General features: G+C 34.1%; 1 protein-coding gene across 2 annotated transcripts; it reads right to left on the reverse strand.

Annotated features, from left to right (window-relative positions):
* Positions 1-393: 393 nt before the first annotated feature.
* LOC148622688 (uncharacterized) lies at positions 394-21,193 on the reverse strand. Of its 2 annotated transcripts, none has more exons than XM_088572749.1 (12): positions 19,565-21,193; positions 17,417-17,545; positions 16,939-17,069; positions 16,458-16,567; positions 12,523-12,583; positions 12,029-12,157; positions 11,247-11,431; positions 10,785-10,921; positions 8,275-8,570; positions 7,447-7,621; positions 2,231-2,333; positions 394-1,619 (listed from the first exon to the last, which is right to left on the reverse strand). In XM_088572749.1, the coding sequence occupies exons 1-12, from the start codon at positions 19,701-19,703 to the stop codon at positions 1,385-1,387; spliced, it is 1,830 nt and encodes a 609-aa protein (XP_088428875.1). In that variant the 5' UTR covers positions 19,704-21,193; the 3' UTR covers positions 394-1,384. The 2 variants fall into 2 exon arrangements, with proteins under 2 accessions (XP_088428875.1, XP_088428877.1); XM_088572751.1 differs by lacking the exon at positions 19,565-21,193 and adding an exon at positions 18,625-19,525.
* Positions 21,194-21,638: the final 445 nt, after the last annotated feature.

The raw sequence follows: 21,638 nt of genomic DNA on the forward strand, positions 1-21,638 counted from the left end.
TTCTGGTGTCATAAAAACATCACAATAATTTATAAGCAGAACAAAAATTGCAATTATTAAAAATCGCTCTTGAATTTTTAACGGAACTGATGCCTTGTTTTTCTTTAACTATGATATTCCATTTTTTTTGCATGCAATATTTATCTAAGTTTTCAATATTAAAAAGGGTGAAAACAGATTTTTTAACCACATTTGTATATATTAGTAATTGATTTCTCAATTACGGTGACTACCATTTATAACTACAATTTTTTGTGAAACTAGAGAAATGATTACTTGGTGACCTGTTTGATGTGTGTATACTTGATTACCAGTACTGAGAAATGATTACTTGGTAACCTGTTTGATGTGTGTATACTTGATTACCGGTACTGCACAAAATTAACAAAGGCATAAACTTAACAAATGTTTACTGTAAAACACATTTAGGGTAACAAATATATTACAGCCTTCTGTGACTGGGACACAAATGCCTTATTATATAAATGTGGACAATGACAAATGAAAAAAAAATAATGCATAAACATGACAACTTTGATTTTCTTCACGATGCTTGGGATGAGTTTCGATCTCAGGTTATTTGGAATTTGTCAATAGTGAAGCAATTTACTGAGTGGCAATATAATCTCAATCGTGTTCTGCGTGTCATTTATGAAATAAATACTAATAAGACAACTAATTGGTAAAAGTGAATAACCAATTTATTATCCTATTTATCATTTAGATTTTCTTCATAATTTATCAATATTCTGGACATAACTTTTAAATTCTGTGATTGGCAGATTGATATTTAAGTTGTGATGATTTGGCGGGAGAAAGTCTGAGAGTGAAATTACCGAATTTTTGTTTCACAGTGTCAATTATCGAAAAGTTATTACACTGGGAACATTCGATAAAACACTGCTATCTATTCAATAATGCATATGAACACAGCTCATGTCAAAAGTCAGGTCCAACATTTGTAAACACAGCTCGTGTCAAATTTCAGGTCTAAAATTTGTTAACACAGCTCTCGTCAAAAGTCTGGTCTAACATTTTTTTAAACATTCCCATGAATAATGAGAGGAAATCCAGAACATAAATGAATATGAATGAAGTGTTGTAGAATTGAGTTGGAAACAAGCATTGTGTTTCATTGACAGTATATAAATCAGTGAAGGAACCTTATGTTATTACATGTTTACAATGTTAACTGTACAACTTTAAAGGAAGAAGAAAATGTATATACATGTACATTTGTCTTTCAGTCAATACAATCATAAACAATTCTTGGGTTTTTACAAACAAATGTTAACTGGGAAATATAATTTTTTGTAATGAAATACATTAAAAACCAAATCAGTTCAGGCTGAAGCTGACTAAAGGTTAAAGGTCAAGTGTTCTTCTAATGTAAGAGACTTTGTATGGTTCTGTCTAATGTTTTCTTCTCTATAGTTGTCATATGTCCATACTGACTAGCAAGGGGAGATAATTGAGATTTTGCAGCACCACTTGGAGGATCTTTAGATCGAGGGGAAAAGTTTGTATCATCAGGATGTGACCAAGCTGTAGCTTCTAGTTTTTTTCTTGTCTTTTTATGTAGAAGATCTGTAGGACTAGAAGAACTTGATTTCCTGTGCCTGTAATAAATCAATGTAACTATCTGAATCGTAACAAGATTGTAAATTAATGGGCAGTGATGTTTTCCAGTCTGTATGATTTAGTTCTTTTATGATTCATTTTTTCAATGGTAGTAATTACATATACCTGTAATATGAACTGAAAATAATTTCATGTTTTCGGTAAAATAGATTTGAATTTAAATTCTTGATGTACCAATTACAGATCCATTCAATAGAAAGTTACAGACTAAATTACGGTACACTAAGTATTACATGATTTGAAGTTCAAGAACATTTATCAGGATGAAAAGAATGATCACTGGCTCTTAGCATTACATTTCATCCTGATAAATGTTCTTGAACTTCAAACCGTGTAATACTTGTACCCATGTAACCCCACTGAAAAATAGCACCAGGTGCATAGGAAGGGTACCAAAAGTACTAGCTACTCATCTAGGAAGACTCATTATGTTTCAATGATGTTTCTATGTACATTTTTTTATCAAACTAAATATATTCTGACTATCTCTCATTAGGCCCAGTCAATATTTCCAACTATCAGTATTCCCATGAAGACATTGAAAAAAAAGGGGAAACTTATTATTCCCCTTCTGAAAATAAAAACTCACCCATCAGGAGGACTTAGGTGAGGAGGAGGAGTTGGTGTCCTTGACTGACCTTCTTTCTCCTTCCTCAAGGCTGCTACTTTGTCATGTATTGGAACATGGTTCCCTGAAACACAGATTTATACTTTTCAACCAAATCAAGATATGTTTTATACGGCCACAAAAATATTGCAGTCGTATGTTATGGAGTCGTTCTCTTCTGGGGAAACTTCTTTTCAGTGCAATAACTTATGTTGAGGTTGACCAATTGTTCTGAAATTTTTACATAATTTTGCTAACCACTTAAAGAAGGTTCCTTTTTAATTAGCCCTACCGTTTTAGAAAAAGGGGCCAAAAATGTGTTTTATTAAAACCCATGTAGAATGTTTGTTTTTTTATCTGATTTTAATTATTATTTTTTATTGTGTACCTTATTTAATTCTGATAAACTATTGTATCAAGCAGATCTTATGTGTTTTGGACCATTTTCAAGTTACAGGGGGTTAGGTTGGGCAACACCACATTCAACTTTTTTTATTTTTGGTCCAATTTCGGAATTTTTTTATTGGATTTCTCATTAAAATCCCTGCCTGAGTTTTTCAATCAGATTTCAGGTATCAGTTATAAGGAGTCAAATGGGCCACACTCGAAAAAAAAAATCAACTTTTTATAACCCCCACAAACAAAGTTGGTATAACAAAAGACTCCCATGAGCCTGAATCGCCCACCTGGTTGAATTTTCAAAGGCAATAAATTTAACAAGAAGTTGTCCAACAATTTTGACTCAAGAAGTCTTTGGTAGGGCTTATTATAAGGATCATTTCAACAATTTAAAGTTTCTTTTAATCTATCCTAGTTTTCAAGATACTGACTGAAAACTTAAAAAAAAAAGTCATTTCCCCCCTTTCAACCGCAATAACTCTTACAAGGAGTCATCTGACAACTTTTATTCCTGAAGACTTTATTAGTCCTAATAAAAAGGATCATTTCAGCTATTGAAAGAATTTGGTTAAACTTAACGGTTTTGGAGATATATGCAAAAAACTTCTGTCTGACCCCTATGTTCTATTTTTAGTAATGGTGGCCATGTTTTTTGACGGATGAAAAATCCCCACATCAGTTCTATGCAGGATACACCAAGGAACATTTGTATCAAGTTTGGTTCCAATTGATCAAATAATGTCAGAGGAGAAGATTTTTGGAAGAAATAACATTAAAAATAGCAAAAATCATTGAAAAAGGGCAATATCTCCAACATGACTCAACAGTTTAAAACCAAAATTTAACCAGAGACAGATCTCATCATGCTGAACATTTTAACTTGTATCAAAATGTAGCTTAACCTAACGGTTTTGGAGATATATGTGAAAAACTTCTGTCTGACCCCTATGTTCTATTTTTAGTAACGGCGGCCATGGTTTTTGACGGATCAAAAATCCCCACAGTTCTATGCAGGATACACCAAGGAGCATTTATACCAACTTTGGTTTCAATTGGTGAAGTAGTGTCAGAGGAGAAGATTTTTGAAAGAAATAACATTAAAAATAGCAAAAATCGTTGAAAAAGGACAATAACTCCAACATGGTTTAACCGATTAAAACCAAAATTTGACCAGAGTTAGATCTTATCACACTTTTACTCTCGTCAGAATTTTGCTAAACCTAACGGTTTTAGAGATATATGTGAAAAACTGTCTGACCCCTATGTTCTATTTTTAATAATGGCGGTCATGTTTTTCAACGAATCAAAAATCCTTACATAAGTTCTATGAAGGATACCCCAAGGAACATTTATATCAAGTTTGGTTCTTATCAGTCAAATAGTTTCAGAAAAGAGTTTTGTATAATTGTTAACGACGACGACGGACGCCAAGTGATGGCATTAGCTCACCTGGCCTTTGGTATTGTATATACTCTGTACAAAACTGAATGTCTAAATAATGCTGTGGATTCGTTGGATAATATATCCTATCGATTAAAACCCGACACTTTAGATGAAAATTTCAAATATTACATCAGTTCTCGATATTAGACCGTCACCGACATGCAAATATAGAACAAACTATCTGAAGGAAAGGATAATGTTTCCTTACAAAAGTCTGCTACTCTAGAGTAAATCAATTTACTTATCAAATATTTACTTTCATTAACAATGTATATCTATATGTTCATTGAGTCTGCAAATTCAATCTGCTGGAGATTATTTGTTTTTATTAAAACTTAGAAATATTTTTGAAAAAAATACGAAAGGGTCCACTGTTATCATGATGTGCCTACTGAGGCAGATTTAAATAGTACGAGAAATAATAAAATTCTAAAAATCATACAAGTAAACACGAATCCTCGCAATAAGACAACAACAGAAACGTCACTCGTAAACAAGGATGAATAGATGTGAGAAACGACTGGCCATATATACTTTAACGTATTCCACGAACCCCTAGGATTTACTAGTAAAACAAATGCCCTTACGATTCCCACTTTTGGTAATTAATGAAATCCGAAAGAAAAATCCTGTATTATCTTTACATTCTTTACAGCAATATACTCATCTTACCTGGTCTATTTTCGAGCAAATTATTTTCACTTTCAGCCATAATGACCGGTAAATCGCTACAGAATCAATAAACACCTGCCAGTTTCATTATAACCAATTTGCAAGCAATGAAAAGTCTATGTATACCAGTTTTCCTTTAGATGCAGTATTCCATGATGTATTTCATTTACCATTTATTTCGTTAAGGTTTTTTGTTGATTTTTTATGAAAGTGTTAAATACAAAATGTCAAAAAAGTTTACACAGATTGACATGTATCGGTTTGAACAGTTGTATTTCAATAGGTATTAAAAGGTAAATGCGATCCAGGGGTGTTTAAACCGTTAATGCCATTATTATACAGGATTTGTTTATCAATATTCGGATATTTAACTGCATAATTAGTTACCTGTATATAGTATACAACATATTACACGTAACATTAAGATTAACGCAACACTAACCTATAAAACAAATCATGTATGATTTTTTTTTTAAATCAGATAATCCTTATGGAACTTTATACTCGAATAAAATATTTTTCAAATGTAAAAGTCATGTAGCCAGAATTTCCGGTTTGTTTAGCAGTAGAAAAATACAACTGTACTCGGACACGTTCAAGTCATGGAAAAAAGGGGGGTGATGGTTAGTGGGTAGTCAACGCAACCTGCTCAGCACACACAGGAAAACTTCTGGAAGTGTGATTAATGGGTATTTTTAATTAGACGAGAAATACAAACCCTAAATGATCACGATAGTCAGTTTAATTTGCTTTTAATTCAATATTTGTACACCAAGACTGTTCACTGCGTTTTTAGCTTTGGGCCTATAATGAAATGCATAATGAAACTAATGCAAGGTGAAGTGTACCCTTGGCAAAACGTCCCATGGACAGAAAAGTACACAATAACATGCAATATAAATCTACCTAAAATGGAGGTGTAAAGAAAGAGAAAACTTCGTGAGGGCATCATTAAAGTCAAGTCACGTACTTCCGCCTACTTATTGTAAATACACCATGAGATAAAACAATATACTACAAATAGTACTTCATACATCAATTGTTCTCATAAATGGTATAAAAATCTTCATTTTCAGATGCAGTTTCTTTTGATTTTCGGATTTTTCATGCATTTGTATGGCCAGGTCAGCTATTGTAACCAACACTTAAGCGTCCGTCGTCGTTAATAATTTTTCAAACATCTTCTCCTCTAGACCTATACCGAATGGAAAATAGAACATAAAGGCCAGACAGTAGTCTTTCGCATATATCTTCAAACCCGTAACGTTTAGCCAAATTCTGACTGGAGTAAACGTCTTCAGAATGATGAGAGCTACCTGATAATTTTCGTGAAAATCTGTTAACTGATATACGAGTTATTGTCCTTTTTCGACGTTTTTGGCTCTTTTGATGTTATTATTTGAGAAATCCTCCTTTTGGTAACAGCGGCTGTGTTTTTCAACATTTAAAAAAAATTGAACAACCATTTTGTGCAGAATACCTTAAGAAACGATCTAACCAAGTTTCATTTGATTCTGAATAGCAGTTTCAGAAAAGAATTTTTAATTTTACATGATAACATCAAAAATAGCAAAAAATGTCGAAAAAGAGCAATGACTCAAACATCAGTTCACAGTTGTACACGAAAATCGGCACATAGGTAACTCTCAACACTTTTACCCTGCCAAAATTTGTCTAAACCCAATGTTTTTTTCCAGACATTTGCGAAACACTGTTGTTTGGACGGATAAACAATCGAAGCATAAACTTTATGCAGGAAACCCTAAGGAACGATCATAGCAACTTTCATTGAATTATGTACAGTAGTATTTGAAGAGAAGATTTTTGAACGTAATGACATCAGTAACAGCAAAAAACGTCCAAAAAGGGCAAAACTGCAAAACGGGTCAACAGATTTTCATCAAAATTTGACAACAGATCTCATCATGCTGAACACTTTCACCCCCAGATCAGAATTTGGTTAAACATATCGGTTTTGGAGATATATGCCAAAAACTGCTGTCTGACCCCTGTTTTCTATTTTTAGCAATGACGGGCATGTAATTTGAAGGATCAAAAGTGGAATCATAAATTTTGTGCAGGATACCCTAAGGAACAATCATGCAAAGTTTCATCCAAATCCATTCAGTAGTTTTATTGTGAACGACGACGTTTGTTTGTTTGTTGGGGTTTAACGCCCGAGCAGCAATATTTCAGCTATATTCAGGCGATGAACATGAAGTGGATGATAAAATGAACATGAAATATTGATGAAATGAAAAATGGTATGGGACACAAGGATAATGGGGTCGACAAATTTTGATTACCACTGGAAATAGGGAGAGGTGGGTAGGGTCGAACAATTTAGCCTCCTGTGGCGGAGCCCTATGGTTCCTACTCCGGGAGAATACCATAGTAGGGTTTTTTAACGTGCGAGGAACGTGGTATCTTTCCCAACACGGTGCACCATTATGGTTTGCGGTCAGGTTTACCGTATTATAGTCTGACAACCCCAGCATGTAACACACCAGGGGTACCCCATTCCACCACTTGGGGCACACAACCCAGTTGCTCTGTGGGCAGAGCGCCCTAGCCCCCGGCTAAGGTTCTGAGCACTATTTAGGTGCACGAAGACGACAACGGATGCCAAGTGATGGCAATAGCATCTCATCTCCACTCCTTTTATAAGTAGGTTGGCATCTTACCTGTAGGATGTTTAGGAACTCTTAGTGGTGCTAATTCCTCCTCACGTTTTCTCTGGGGAGGTTCAACCGGAAGTCGTGGAGTTAAAGGAAGTAAAGGTGAACCAACAGGCGGTAGAGGTATAGTGGATGAAATGCTTGGCACAGCGGATTCGTTTTGTCTGAAACTTTGTGGTAACTATAATGAAAACATGTAGAAGATATGCACAATAAATATGGCAATTGAAAGTATTCAATATAGTTGTAAAATGATAGTCACGATGGAGCATGAACTACAAAAAAAACCAAAAAAAACGCAAATTAAAATTGAGTAAATACACTCCTTCCTTAATTGATACACACTTTACTAAATAGCACTTTACTTGGAAGAAACTATCTCCACTCATAGAAAATTGAAATGATAACAATTACCAGTCAATCAGATCTTTTTAGTTTTACACGAGACTTGTTTGATATTTATCTCCTTTGAAATGCGACTATATTATCATTCTTTTGAGAACAGGACGAGGCCATTTGTCGCACTGAAAAAACGTAATCATTAATGCAAAAACTAAGCATTAACATTCTGAATGTATATTTTTGCTCAATTTCAATTTTTATTGCACTAAAAAGACTCTTTAATATTAGAAACCATGTCGAATAGTCTGACAAAATCAAGTTTGTCATTTATCTTCATATAATCTTTTGAATCTGAAATAAATACCTTTGTGTTTTAATTTCTTACCCGTTATTTACTAGGCTGTTGTTTATATAGAAAATTTTAAAAATCTATCAATTACGAATTATAAGTAAATGAAGGCGTACTGAAAGGTGAAACAAAATGAAGCTTACCCTGTGCTTCTTGGACTTCCTCATCTTCCCGCCATTTTCTTTACTTTCATCACCTTCATAGAGAATAATTTTCGGCACATCTGTCATAGACGTCACTGATTCACGTTTCCTGGTTGTATTAAGCCCTTGAAGGAGATGATCATCTCTCGTATCGTTAGTCTTTTTCTTGAACAACCCCTTTAATTTTTCAAGTGGAGTCCTAGAGTTGGTTTGACCCTTAACTTTCTTCTTTTTTTCCTTAGTGTTTGACGGTGAATTTTTAATACCAAGTCTTTCCTCCAGCAGTCTCTGACATTCTTTTCATGAAAATCGAAAGTATAATTACTATAAAATTGACTTGTGCTTCACCAGCCACTTAAGTTAATGAGTAAAAACAGCTGATTTATACCAAGGATGTTTTGTACACCTTACCATTTTCAAAATATGAAACAGTGCATGTTGGGTCCAGATCGTGATTGTATTGTGTATCTTGGGTCTAATTATAATCAGGTGATAATTTGACAAGGATTGGCGATTGCTTTGTCGTATTTATTGTAAGGAAAAACGTCGTCTCGCATAGCAACGAAACCAGACTGCTGTCAATCTAAGAAGCGCACTTTTGCCATAAATCAGTGATCCGTCTACATTATTAAGTCTAAAGATGTACTACTTAAGTGTCAGTACCTGTAAGAATCAGGCAGTGGGTGAAACATGGCATGAAAAGTCCTACCATTTTGAAAGTTTCATTGGACTATTCGCACCATCAGAATTGAGTAAAAAACAAAAGATTTTCCATATCATTTTGGTAAACCGAGTAATAATTTTATTGAAATGCACTGAAAAGGAACATTTCAAGGGCAGATAACTCTGTCCAAAACCTAATTTTTCAAACACTCTATTGAAAAATTCCTGATTAAATACAGTGATACAGAGATCAGATAATGGTCTTTTCAAATAGTGGAAGCATCTTTGAGTGAAATTACATTGTCAGGTTGGTGGGGTTTTGACATGTATGTTCCTGATTTTGGCAATTTTGCCTGATTCTAACAAAAAACATAAACTTAAATCACGCGTACTATCACCACGATAAGCGTGCTCTCCACATTGTTACACTTGTATTTTGGTGTACTGATTGTGAAGAGCTTCTTTATGACATTCTCTTTTCTAAGGCTTCTACATTTCTGTTTGGTTCATAATCCTAATACAATAGATTACTCAGGACTATTGCACTGTATATACTTTATTAAGACAAAATCAGCATGTATTGTACCATGGGGCTTGTATTAGACTTAAAATAACACATATATTATCACTTTATACACTTTCATCAAAGCTATGTATGTTATACCATCACGAGTTAAAACACCAAAGCATTAGTTAAGAAACTGACCATTTAAGGCAGTGTTGTGACTCGATCTCAATAAAAAGAAAACATAAATTTTACTCTGAATTAAGTTGAAATATTTGTGGTCTTCTTATTGATATGTATCCGTTTACGCTCGACGTCAACAAAAGCAGGCAAAGCGAACTTTTATTTGAGGAAAGACAATTTTTTGTATTTGGTTACGGTATTACCGTAGAGTTAACATTTTCTTACAATATTTGTGTAGGATGTTTTCAGACTAAAAACGACAAATAATAATTTTGTTTAAGGCAGTTTAGTTTCTTGTGTTCAAAGTTTAGTAAATCCAAATATGAAATTTGATCACTTCCTTTGAAATAAAATATACGTGCACTTTCGCCAGATGCCAGTATTAAACGTGGTTAAGGTAATATGTCCATGTCTTCATTTTCGAAATTTTCGTCATTGTTTATACATAGACATATACTATTCATCGTACTCGAAACCGTTTTTCGAAGTTATTATACCCAACCTAACTGGCATAATGTCCTTGGACCATCCGTCTGTCAGTCCGTGCGTCCGTCATTAGAATGTTTTCATTTGAATAGCACTTGGTGAATGGATAGAAGAACTAAAAGCTTGTGTCTAGAGGGGTATGTCCGTCAATATTTCTTTTGTATCCTGTCTGTTGTATCTAATATGTAGCCTAGAGGTGTTTGTCCATCCATATAACTTTCGTGTCCCGTCTGTCGTCTATATACTAGTAGTCTAAATAGGTATGCCTATCTTTATGACCGGCCCTAAAAGCGTCACTCAAAAGAAAGTTAAATTGGGAAACACTCCCAGATTCATGTACGATCCGGCAGTAGGACAGCGTCAGAGCCATCCAGTCGTGTTGAGTCCAAATGCGTTCGTCCATTAATTCTACCTTTATGTCCTGTCTGCCATCAATAGTTCTGAAGTGCACGACCATCTAAATTATATTTCCTGTCGTGTATAGTCTGAAGGCGTTTGTCGGTCTAGGTTACCTTTGTGTCATTTCTTAAGTTTTAAGTCGAAAGGCGTATGTCCGTTTATATTACCTTGTATCCTGTCTGTCGTCTATAGTCTAAAGGCGTATATCCGTCTATAATATATTTATGTCCAGTTTGTCGTGTATTATCTTGAGGAGTGTGTCCGTCAAGATTACCTTTGTGTCCTGTCTGCCGTGTATAGTCAAGAGGTGTATGACCATCTATGTCTACTGTATTTGGTTTGACGCCGAACTGTAGAAGTGTAGATACACATTCCTGGTGACCCATAGCAGCAGCCCAGTGTAACGGTGTCCTAGAACAAATGACATATGTTTAAGGATTTACACAAGTTGATACATGGAAAACTGTTAATGATTAGTTCGATTTTTATTAATAATTCATTTGTAATTACGATTGCAAATATATAGTTTGGGGTTACTTGAATTTATTTTCATTGAATGTCAACATTACTAGTTGGAATCCTAATCAGTCATTCTAAATGTTTTATTCAGACACAGAAACTTACTTAGTAATACCTTAAAAAAAACGGTATGGTTTTAATCTATGTGAACTTTATTCTTAGCAGCTAATCACAAACAAAAAGGGAACACCATTTAATGTTGAAAGAAATGTTACACCTGTCATCGGGATCTTCCGATTCTAGTTCTGCATTGTCAACACCAGCCAGCATTTTGATGATGTCGTTATTACCAGCAGCTGCAGCGTAATGAAGAGCACATTTTCCAGAAAAGTCTTTATAATTGATAAGAGAAGCACCAGATTTATTCTGGATTAATATTCGACAACAATTACTGCTGCCATTCTGTGAAAATTAAAAAGAGATATAGAAGTAATGCAACAAAGAATGATTTGAAGGTTACCTCTGAAACAAGACAACGAAAATAAAGGTAATCTCCACAATGAAACATTTACAAGCTGTACACTTCCATCCACTAACAAAAAATAATAGATGTAGATTTCAGCACCACTACGATTACCAGACCTGTCCATTTTTTTTTTGTAGTTTTGCGTGTACCTGAATGAAATATGTGGTTTTTCGTGTACAAGAGGTCTATAAGTAGCTTGTTTTTTTGGTGTATCCACTTTTTGTGGTTGTTCGAGTTTCATGGCTGACCACTGTAATGTAGTAGGATTTTTCGCATATCTGAACTGTCCACTGTAATGTAGTTTTCGTGTACATGATCTTCCCAATGTAGTAAAGCTGTTCGCATACCCAGGCAGCCAGTTACAGAATGGATTTTCGCGCGTACCAGAACTGGGCAATGTAGTACAGTTTTTCATATACATGTATATAAATGGCTGTCCAATGTAGTGTATTTTTTTTCGTTAAACTGAACTCATTTATATAGCATGATTTTTCCTGTATCCGAGCTATGTGCTAATGGGGTTCATCATGTACCTGAGCTGCCCAGTGTAGTGTGGTCTTTCCGTCCACATCCTGTACAGCAATGTTAGCGCCATGGTCCACGAGCAGCTGTAAGTGGTGTGGTCTATCATGGAAGGCAGCCCACTGTATGGCAGACATTTTCTACAAATGAACATCAGATTATTTTGTGCTATAACTTGTCAGCTTAATTTGATGGATTTTCGTAATTTCATTATGAATTATCACATTGATCTCTTAAGAAAAAAGGAATGAAAGAATACACAGCAGTGTGTTGCGTTGATTGTACGTTTAAATCAGTATGAGTATTTACCATCAAAATAAACTATTCAGTCATTCATATTCAGATTTAATGATAATAATTATAACACAGTAACTTAAATGAATAATTTTTAATCACTGAATTAAACATACTATTTTCTTTTTTTGTGTTTTCGATAATGTGGTGAACCTTAAATATTTAAACGCCATTTTTATTTATCAATTTGAACTTACGAGAAGATACTCACTTCGTTATCAGTGTAGTTGACGCCTTCCGTGGACAAATTCTTAAGCAAGACGCTAATAACTCTGAAACCAAATAACTTAAGTCGGTAACATTTAAAGGGAATTAAAAAATGTAACTACAAAGTTTAACACATTATCTCAGTCTGTTATTAGTCCATGGGCAGGGAGGATCACCGTGCATTCCCCACTCATCAAATCTATGATGATTTTCAGGTACCTTTATACTTCTCATTTACGAATCTGTTTGAAGATTATTTTTCAGTATTTTCCTACAACTGCACTGCACTAGACCAAAGACTAGATTATTCGAAAGTCATCCTGGAACACCATAAATGAATAAACTGAACATATACATGTATAGGTATCATCATGTCGCACTATGTCCCAGCTTTCTAATAGTTTCAATGAAGTTGCCGTCACAACTTCGATTTTTTAGTTAAATGCAAAATATGTTCACCATAGCCCATAAAAAATCGCTTAAATTGACATATTTTTCAATGTCAAAACCTCTTAAATATCTTGTACTTTCTTGATACCAATACCTTTGGTACAGAAATATATATAAATGAAGTATATATATGGGTCTGAAAAATTCCCAACGATGTTAGAACTGTCAAATTTGCGTAGCAATTTTTAAGTCGTTCACCTCCGCGGGTCTCGAACTCGTACCGCTGTGACATCTATAGCAACACCGCCTGCACTAAGTCCAGCGCCCTAGACCACTCGACCAGCTAGGCTATATAAAATATAGCTTTCGCTGGCTGGGTCATTCTTCCTCGTAGGATTAATCTAGGGCTGTAACTTAGTACACGATGTATGGTAGTACGGGACAGTTCATCTAGGTGTTATTATGTAGGATAGAGGATCAATCAGAATTTCCGATCAATGTTATCACTCAAGAGAGTCTTAAATTTTAGTCAATAATACGAATTAATTTATACAAATTATAGAGATCAGGAAGATATTTAATGTTAATAAAATTAAAAAATTTTATGATATTTAGTCTATTTCTTCAATTCTCATCAAGGAACAAATTTCTTTTATCTTCAAGAGCAGAACATATAAACAAATAGTAATGTTCATCTAACACATTGAAATCATGTTCTAGTTCATTTTTTTTCTTTATAGATCCTGTAATGTAAGAGTTTTTGGAGAAGTTTGCACATTAGAATGCGGATTCTGTTGGAATTAGTCAATGAGTCTCGGTTTGACTGATTTGTACATTTATTCGACACTAATAATATTCTGAGAAAGAAATACATATGAAAAAAAAAAGAAAAACCAAATTTATTAAAAACGTTTTTGACAAAATTTAACCGTGTAATGTTACTCCTAAAAAGATCAAACCATTCACAATTTCTTTACCTTGATCATCATATATGAATGATAAGTTATTACAGATTCTACCTATAGAAAGATAAGTATCTTGCAGTCTTCTATGTCATTAGTAAAACAAAAACTGAATACACCAGAACACACTGACATCTGAATCATAAAAATCGGATCAATAATCAACTTTTTCTATTCAATTCAAATGATAACACATATTTTCCTGCCGTTTAGCCCTTGATATCAAAGGGAGTTGGGGACAAACATCCTAAAACTACAGGGTCCTTCGCGATAATCCGATGTTTTATTAAAGTTATCGTAAATGAACGAAGGTTAACGAACGCAAACGACGACTGTGTAATACCATACGACTAGTCGTATAGGTCTCAGTATCGTATTAATTTTCCCATAGACTTCTATAGTGAAGTGCATATTTTTAGGATTTTTTAAAAAATATGTAAATTGATTCAATAAAACTTTCACTTATGTAGCATTTCTAAGGACATGTGAAAAAATAATTTCCCGCAAAGAAAATAGGGGGAGTCCACGAAGATTGGACAGAAAAGTGGTCTTGAACTATAAATAGCCATTTTCCCTACTTTCACTTTCGTTTTGCACTCACCAAACCAACCTTTTCAGTGGAACATTTTTATGATATTATGTTAGATTTTCTTTTAAAAAAGTTCTTCATCTTACAGTGTGATGTTTGCTCTATTTTTTAAGTCACTGTTCATGTCTTTTGACAAAACATTAGTTTGTAGAGAGGCAAAAAGAAAATGCACTATATTTTTATGGCATCCATGTTTTGACGTACACCCGCTCAGGGATATGCAATACGATACTGGTACCTATTACTAATAAACATTTCAATATAATCCTAAAAGTTGTTGTTTTTCTGCTAGAGTATTCATTTCCATACTGAAAATTCAGAATATCATTGCCCTGCTACAAACATGAGTTTTCTATTAAAATTCTTATATAGGTACCCTATTCCAGGCATAAGACTAATATCTCAATGTTAGCCAGAAAATATTACTTTTGATAAAAAGCTGCTGCATTAATCAAACTAAGCAACTTTGTGGTTTATTCTGACATGGTAGATACATGAGCTGTACTATGAGTTCCAAATCATTATTTAATCCCCACTTGTGAGTTCCATATATGGAAATATTAATATCCGAACCTCCTTTTTTGTCTTTAACTCAAGGGAGCCTCTTGTTTAAAGTAAAGTATAATGACCGGTACAACCAACTGTTTTAAACTATAGATATGGTCATTTCAATTATAATAAATCCAGAAAAAATTATACCAATATCATAGTTTTAAAAAAATATAGCTTTTCATATGCAGAAAATACAGATTTTAAGCCATTTTGGTACCCAAGGCAGATACAAAAGGACCTCAATATGACAGGAAAAGGACTTTTTCTTTAAAACAGATAGCTATGATGCAAGAAAAATAGTTTATTGGTATAAATATTATAATAACAACTGTCTGCTTTAGATACTTTTTGAAAAAAATCAGTTTTTATATGAAAAAACACCTTTATTTTTCTTGCCGCATTAGAATCTGTCCATTTGAACCACTAAAAAAAGTCCACTAAAAAATTGGCTGTTGACTTTTGTGACATTTCTGTGTTTAAATCAACCACACAGTTATATGGCAACTCATTTTAGCTATTTATTTGAAAGAAAAACAAAAAATAAAAAAAATATTCAATTTTTCATATATAAGAGGCAATGTATGGAAAATGACTATTTTCAAGTCCTAACCACATACTTAAAATGTGTTGTAACTTGAAAACTATCCTTTATGCAGGAGTATTACTTGCTTTAGGTTACATGAATATAGATATGCTCATCATAAACAGTCAAGATAATAATTTTATTGAACTGATATTATACAAATTCATGAAAACAAAATGCATTTCCAAATTTGGTAAAGATTAACCATAAATGCAAAAAAACAGAGCTACCATAAAAAATCAGGTTCAAAAGTTGGCTAATTCATCTTAAAAGTGTTACCTGCATTGGGGTACTACTTTTTCAGCTGGTAAAGACCACTTGCTGAATATCCAACTTTACTTGAAAAACTGGCTTACTAGGTCTCAGTATTGTATTAATTTTCCCATAGACTTCTATAGTGAAGTGCATATTTTTAGGATTTTTTAAAAAATATGTAAATTGATTCAATAAAAGTTTCACTTATGTAGCATTTCTAAGGACATGTGAAAAAATAATTTCCCGCAAAGAAAATAGGGTGAGTCCACGAAGATCGGACAGAAAAGTAGTCTCGAACTATAAACAGCCATTTTCCCTACTTTCACTTTCGTTTTGTACTCACCAAACCAACCTTTTCAGTGGAACATTTTTATGATATTATGTTAGATTTTCTTTTTAAAAAGTTCTCCATCTTACAGTGTGATGTTTGCTCTATTTTATAAGTCATTGTTCATATCTTTTGACAAAATATTAGTTTGTAGAGAGGCAAAAAGAAAATGCACTATATTTTTATAGCATCCATGTTTTAACGTACACCTGCTCAGGGATATGCAATACAATACTGGTACCTTTTAAGATAACCAATGTTTGTTAAACAAACGAGTTACCTTATATCTTTGCAGTAGGTAGATGCATGCAGCGCAAGCCTTCCAGATTTGTCAGGTATACTCTGCTTGGCACCTTTCCGTATCAGATAATTAACACCTTCAAACCATCCCTTTTAAAAATGATATCACGACTAGGATTAAATAGTAATATAACTGTATCACCTTTTGATGTTGTTGACATTGCCGACAAAAGTGTAGATTTATTCAGTATCAGGACAAAGATATATACCTTTCTTTATGCAGTAGTCCTACTCGTAGATGTTTCTAAAACACGAGAAGCCAAAGTACACAAAATTGCAACTTCCCCAATAAAAATGTTGGGGATTAAACCATCCGGTTATTGAGCCTGTAATTGGGTGGTCTAGCGTAGACATGGAATAAAAGTGCATATTATTTTTGAAGAATTGATAATCGATCAACAAGAAAAATTAGTGCTTAAAAAGATGTGGACAGTTCTGGACCTCAACGACTAGTGAATTACCTGGTACGCAGCCACAGCTAAGCCAGTTCTTCCTTTACTATCTTGAGAGTTTATATTAGCGCCCATCTTTACCAGTCTCTTAACAGCTTGAAGTTGTTGTGTCATAATGGCATGAGCTAGTGGTTTATAACCTGAAACAAAATACTTTATGATCACAGTCGTCACTTATAACGTGATACACCTGAAAAATAGGGCATCCAATGGGTAACACAATTTCAAATGGCCGTAACTTTTATGTAAATAATCCTAATAAATTGAAATTAAAACTTGAGCAGTATTTTATGATATTCATTAACTATACAGTCTGAAAAAGATCATTCGGTATCTTCTGAAGTTCTCATTTGGAAACCGTCGGGGGCGGGCAGACGGACGGACATAAAACTTTTCGGATGGTATCACATAATACCTCGCCAATTCGTGTGGCGGGTATAAAAAGGACATCAACCGATAGTACAATTGTGTCTCCACTGAATCGTACCTTCACCGTCATCTTGCTCTAGAACCCCGGGATCGCTCTTCACTACATGGACTAGTAGTTCGATGTCCCCCTGAGCGGCGGCTTTGTGTGCAATGAATCTCTCGGCATCTATATCACATTCGGAACCATCTACAAAATAGGAAAAAACATGGTTTTTTACCCCTCATTCTGCCTTCAATAAAAATGGCAAGTATCGTATAATTTAAAGTATGCTTCTATATAGTACCGCGGGTCATTACACCTGATATTTGTGACAATATCCGGTTGGTAGTACAAATCAAGACCACTGCATAAACAACCAGTAAACTGATCATTTGTTTTTAGTTCCTTACCTTTATTATCATAATACAAGATGCACAAACAAGAAAGTCTGTTCCAAACCATATCCCAGGTACTTCTAATCATAACAGCTGTACTAATATATCATTTCTGGTTCTAATCATTGAGACGGACGCTCGCGTTTTTTTGAGATACTGAGGGATGTGTTTTTTACTTTATATATGAAGTAAATAATTATCTTGTCCTTGGTGAGGATGTCACAAAGAAACCCCAAGACTTCGATCTCATTATACTGTGTTTACCATCTTCAAAGCAATCAAAATGAATAACGTTCTTCAGTTAATCTACTCTACGGAGATTTAACATGACAAATCACTTTTATACATCATACTTCAAAGACTGTTGTCATTATTTTAAGGCACAAGAACTGCTACCGGTAAGTATAACTGTGGTTAGCCGTGGTTATTACTTAGATGTCTGTGTCGATCATTAGTACAATAATAGGTTTGTATTCACCAGGAAATTTCTATAAGTGTATAAAAAGGTGATATGGAACAGAAGAAAGCTGCAAGACTATGGCCTGGTTTAAATGTTAAGGTTGTTCTTAACCATCTCATTTTGTCTCATTTCGCGATGTAGACCTTTTAGCAGACATTCAACAACATTGTTTTGAACCTATTTCCAAACTTGAATGTCATCGAGGACTTTCCCTCAATTTTGTTGGTGTGTGTCAATCCATTATGTACTGTTTTATTTTATGAAACAAAAGAAAAGGAGGGGGTTTGGAAGTACTAGATCACGTCTTCCCTATAATCAAAACTTAATTTTTGTTATATGAACGACCTTAACATATTGAAGTCAATGTTCAGTGGAGAAAAAAAATACTTTAATAAGAGGAATAATAAAAAAGAGAAATATTTAGGCTCTACCTGCCATTATTACATCATGTTCCTAATAGCCAGACACGAATAATGATAATATGTGAAGCTTGAATAATTTCTGAAGAAATAAATTAGACGAGGGTCGGTGATTCAATCTAACAGGCATATATATACTTGATACTCGCATTGTTAGGCATTTATACTTTAAATTCAAAGATGGGCTGATACCATTTACCGTTTATGTGGATTTGTGAATATAGTTTATGCATTTTCAATTAAGTTTGAGTTTACATAAAGTGGTACTTTAATTATTGTGGAAATCAACAACTTATTACTCCTTCGATTACAGCTGTTAAATAAGTTTGTTTTTTTTATTTGTAAAATTCGTAACAATTCTATCTCATACAAAATCAAATAAAAGAAGAACAACAATGTAATAATACAAAATCTACAAAAAGGTATGAGATCGGTATTCTAGTTCTCTGACGAGTTCCTCTGACGAGTTTCTCCAGTGAACAAAAGATTGCTTGTTTTGAACATTCTGTAAATGTTTGATAATAATGATTGATAAGCATTGTACTCGGTGTAATTAGGGCTGTCAATATATTTTTTTTCACAAAACATTTCAGTAGGTTTTTAAACAGAAAATATCAATATGACATATATATAACCGTACACGTCTACCCTAATTTGGGTACGTCATATTGTTAGAAGCATTTGTTTACAATTGTAGGCGAGAGATAATGTGTATATTTACGTTGAAAAGATATGGACAGTACAATGATTATACGTGGAAACCATTTCTTCAACACTAAGAATCTAATATCCAGAGACAGATACACATCCTTTAAAAGCAGCCTCAAAACACCCGACATTTTTTTCCCTTTTTATAGGTTCAATTAACTGTATATGCACATATCAAACAACAGAACATTTAATGAAATACTGATTATTTCATCAAAAATAAAAAAAAGAGTAAATTTCTTACCGGACTCGTCGTGGACTACATCAGAAGGGAAGTCCATTATCAAGCATTTATCTCCTTCACTGATCAACACACAAGGTAAACATTCAGGTACTGTGGCTGTATTTAATCCGATAATTACGGTATCAGTGTTCAATAACATCAGCTGCCATTTTCACCACAGAATCCAACATCAGGCAATAAACAGTGTTTAGGGTACAGTACCTATACGGATATATCCGCTAATTCTGAGATTATTCCTTATATATTATTAATAAATTCCCAAACATTTATTGTCAATTCACTTTTTGAGGGCTGTAGTTGGTAATGATTAGCGTTTTGATTCTACTTCACTTTAAAACTCGAGAAAAGGCAAACGAAGAGCAAATGCATTAAAATCAGTGAGGTTTTTTTTTAAAAGAAAAGTTGTAATCGTGAATAATTGACTATTTACAGCTTCGAACATTAGAGAACATGAATATTTCAAACCATGACAAAAGGATGTTCTGAAATTACACCTATTATATTAAACAAATCAATATGTATATGTTATTACAATCATCAAAGACAAAGTAAGATTATTTTAGATCCAATATAAGAAGATAAGAGCATTCAATGTAGATAAATCTTAAGTTCTTATTGGACGACTCAGCTTTCCAACAATGAAGCCAATACAAGGTTCAGTGTACTTGTGAACAACAATTACATCCCCAGCTGTAGCTAAATGTATTTCTTCGTTTTCAGTTCTTAGCACACAAAACCTACCACCATAATTTTGTTCAGCGTGATGTACCCAATCAGCCCCGTGGGGGTCCGGGTGTCAAAAGAATAGCCCCGCAGCAGCGCTAAGCTTGTCGTAAAAGGCAACTAAATAGTGCTCAGAATCCTGGCCGGGGGCTAGGGCTCTCTGCCCACAGAGCAACTGGGTTGTGTGCACCAGGTGGTGGAATGGGGTACCCCTGGCATGCTACATGCTGGGGTCGTCAGGATATAATACGAAAAACCTGACCGCAAATCATAGTGGTGCACTGTGTTGGGAAAGATGCCACGTTCCTCGCATGTTAAAAGAACCTTGCTATGGTATTGGATAGAAGTAGGAACCTTCGTGCTCCGCCACTGGAGGCAAAATTTCCAGACCCTGCCCATCCCTCCCTATTTCTAGTGGCAATCAAAAATTTTTCGACTCTATTGTCCTTGCCTCCCATCCCATTTTTCATTTCATCATCGTCATTTGATGTTCATTTTATCGAACATTTCATTCTCATCGCCTGAATATAACTGAAACATTGCTGCTCCGGCGTTAAACACCAACAATCAATCAATCATGTACCCAATCACATGTCTTCTGAGGAACCCAGTCCACCCAGTGATTTCCCCATGTGCAACATGTAAAACCCTTAAGTTGTCCGACAATACTAACAATTATCTTGTTTAATTCCCGTCACCATGCGATTCCAATTCTTCATATGAAGTAAAGTTTTGTCAAAATTATTTTGACAAACTTTCATCTACTAAACAGTTCCCGAGGAGTTCCATCTAGATTAAGTAAATCAATTATACACCTTCATGTTACATAAATCGTTTTGCAAGCATTCAACAATAATTATTTCTTTTACATTTCAACACAAATCTTTATAAGATGCAAAACTCTTATCCAAAGTTTCACCAAACTCTTACAATGTACTTACAATGTACATACACTTTCTGTTTATGGCTACAGATATTCAGAAAAAAATATGAACACAGGTATTACTTATTAAAAGGGTTCATGCCAAGCAGTTTATAAAGCAAATAAACTCAAAACAAACGTACATGTACTTTATGAAAAACAAACACAAGCACAATATAGTTTATGGATAAGAAAGACAGACCAGACCTGATGATTCCTCTATATGTAAGTATGTAAACCATGTCATTACTATCAGTTATAGTTTTTATCAATTTTAATGACACAGAATCATGAGTGGATTGTGCAATATTTAAACATATCTTTGTTTTGAGATCTTTTAAGATGAGGGTTTTTTTCTTCTCGGAAATTGTACTATTGGAAACCTTAAAAAATTGTTAATGTTTATCACTGCACCACAGACTATTTAAT

This window comes from Perna viridis, chromosome 3 (assembly GCF_037379345.1).
Source record: "Perna viridis isolate PV_CMFRI_1.1 ecotype Kerala chromosome 3, ASM3737934v1, whole genome shotgun sequence".
NCBI classification, from domain to species: domain Eukaryota; kingdom Metazoa; phylum Mollusca; class Bivalvia; order Mytilida; family Mytilidae; genus Perna; species Perna viridis.

Excerpts from the sequence above, each read along its gene's own strand:
- LOC148622688 (XM_088572749.1), bottom strand. The coding sequence starts at position 19,703 with ATGTTATTGAACACTGATACCGTAATTATCGGATTAAATACAGCCACA. Across the intron at positions 11,432-12,028 it reads CACTACACTGGGCAGCTCAG|AATGGCAGCAGTAATTGTTG; the intron begins GTACATGATGAA and ends TAATTTTCACAG. Across the intron at positions 8,571-10,784 it reads ACGGCAGACAGGACACAAAG|AATGTCAGAGACTGCTGGAG; the intron begins GTAATCTTGACG and ends TTTCATGAAAAG.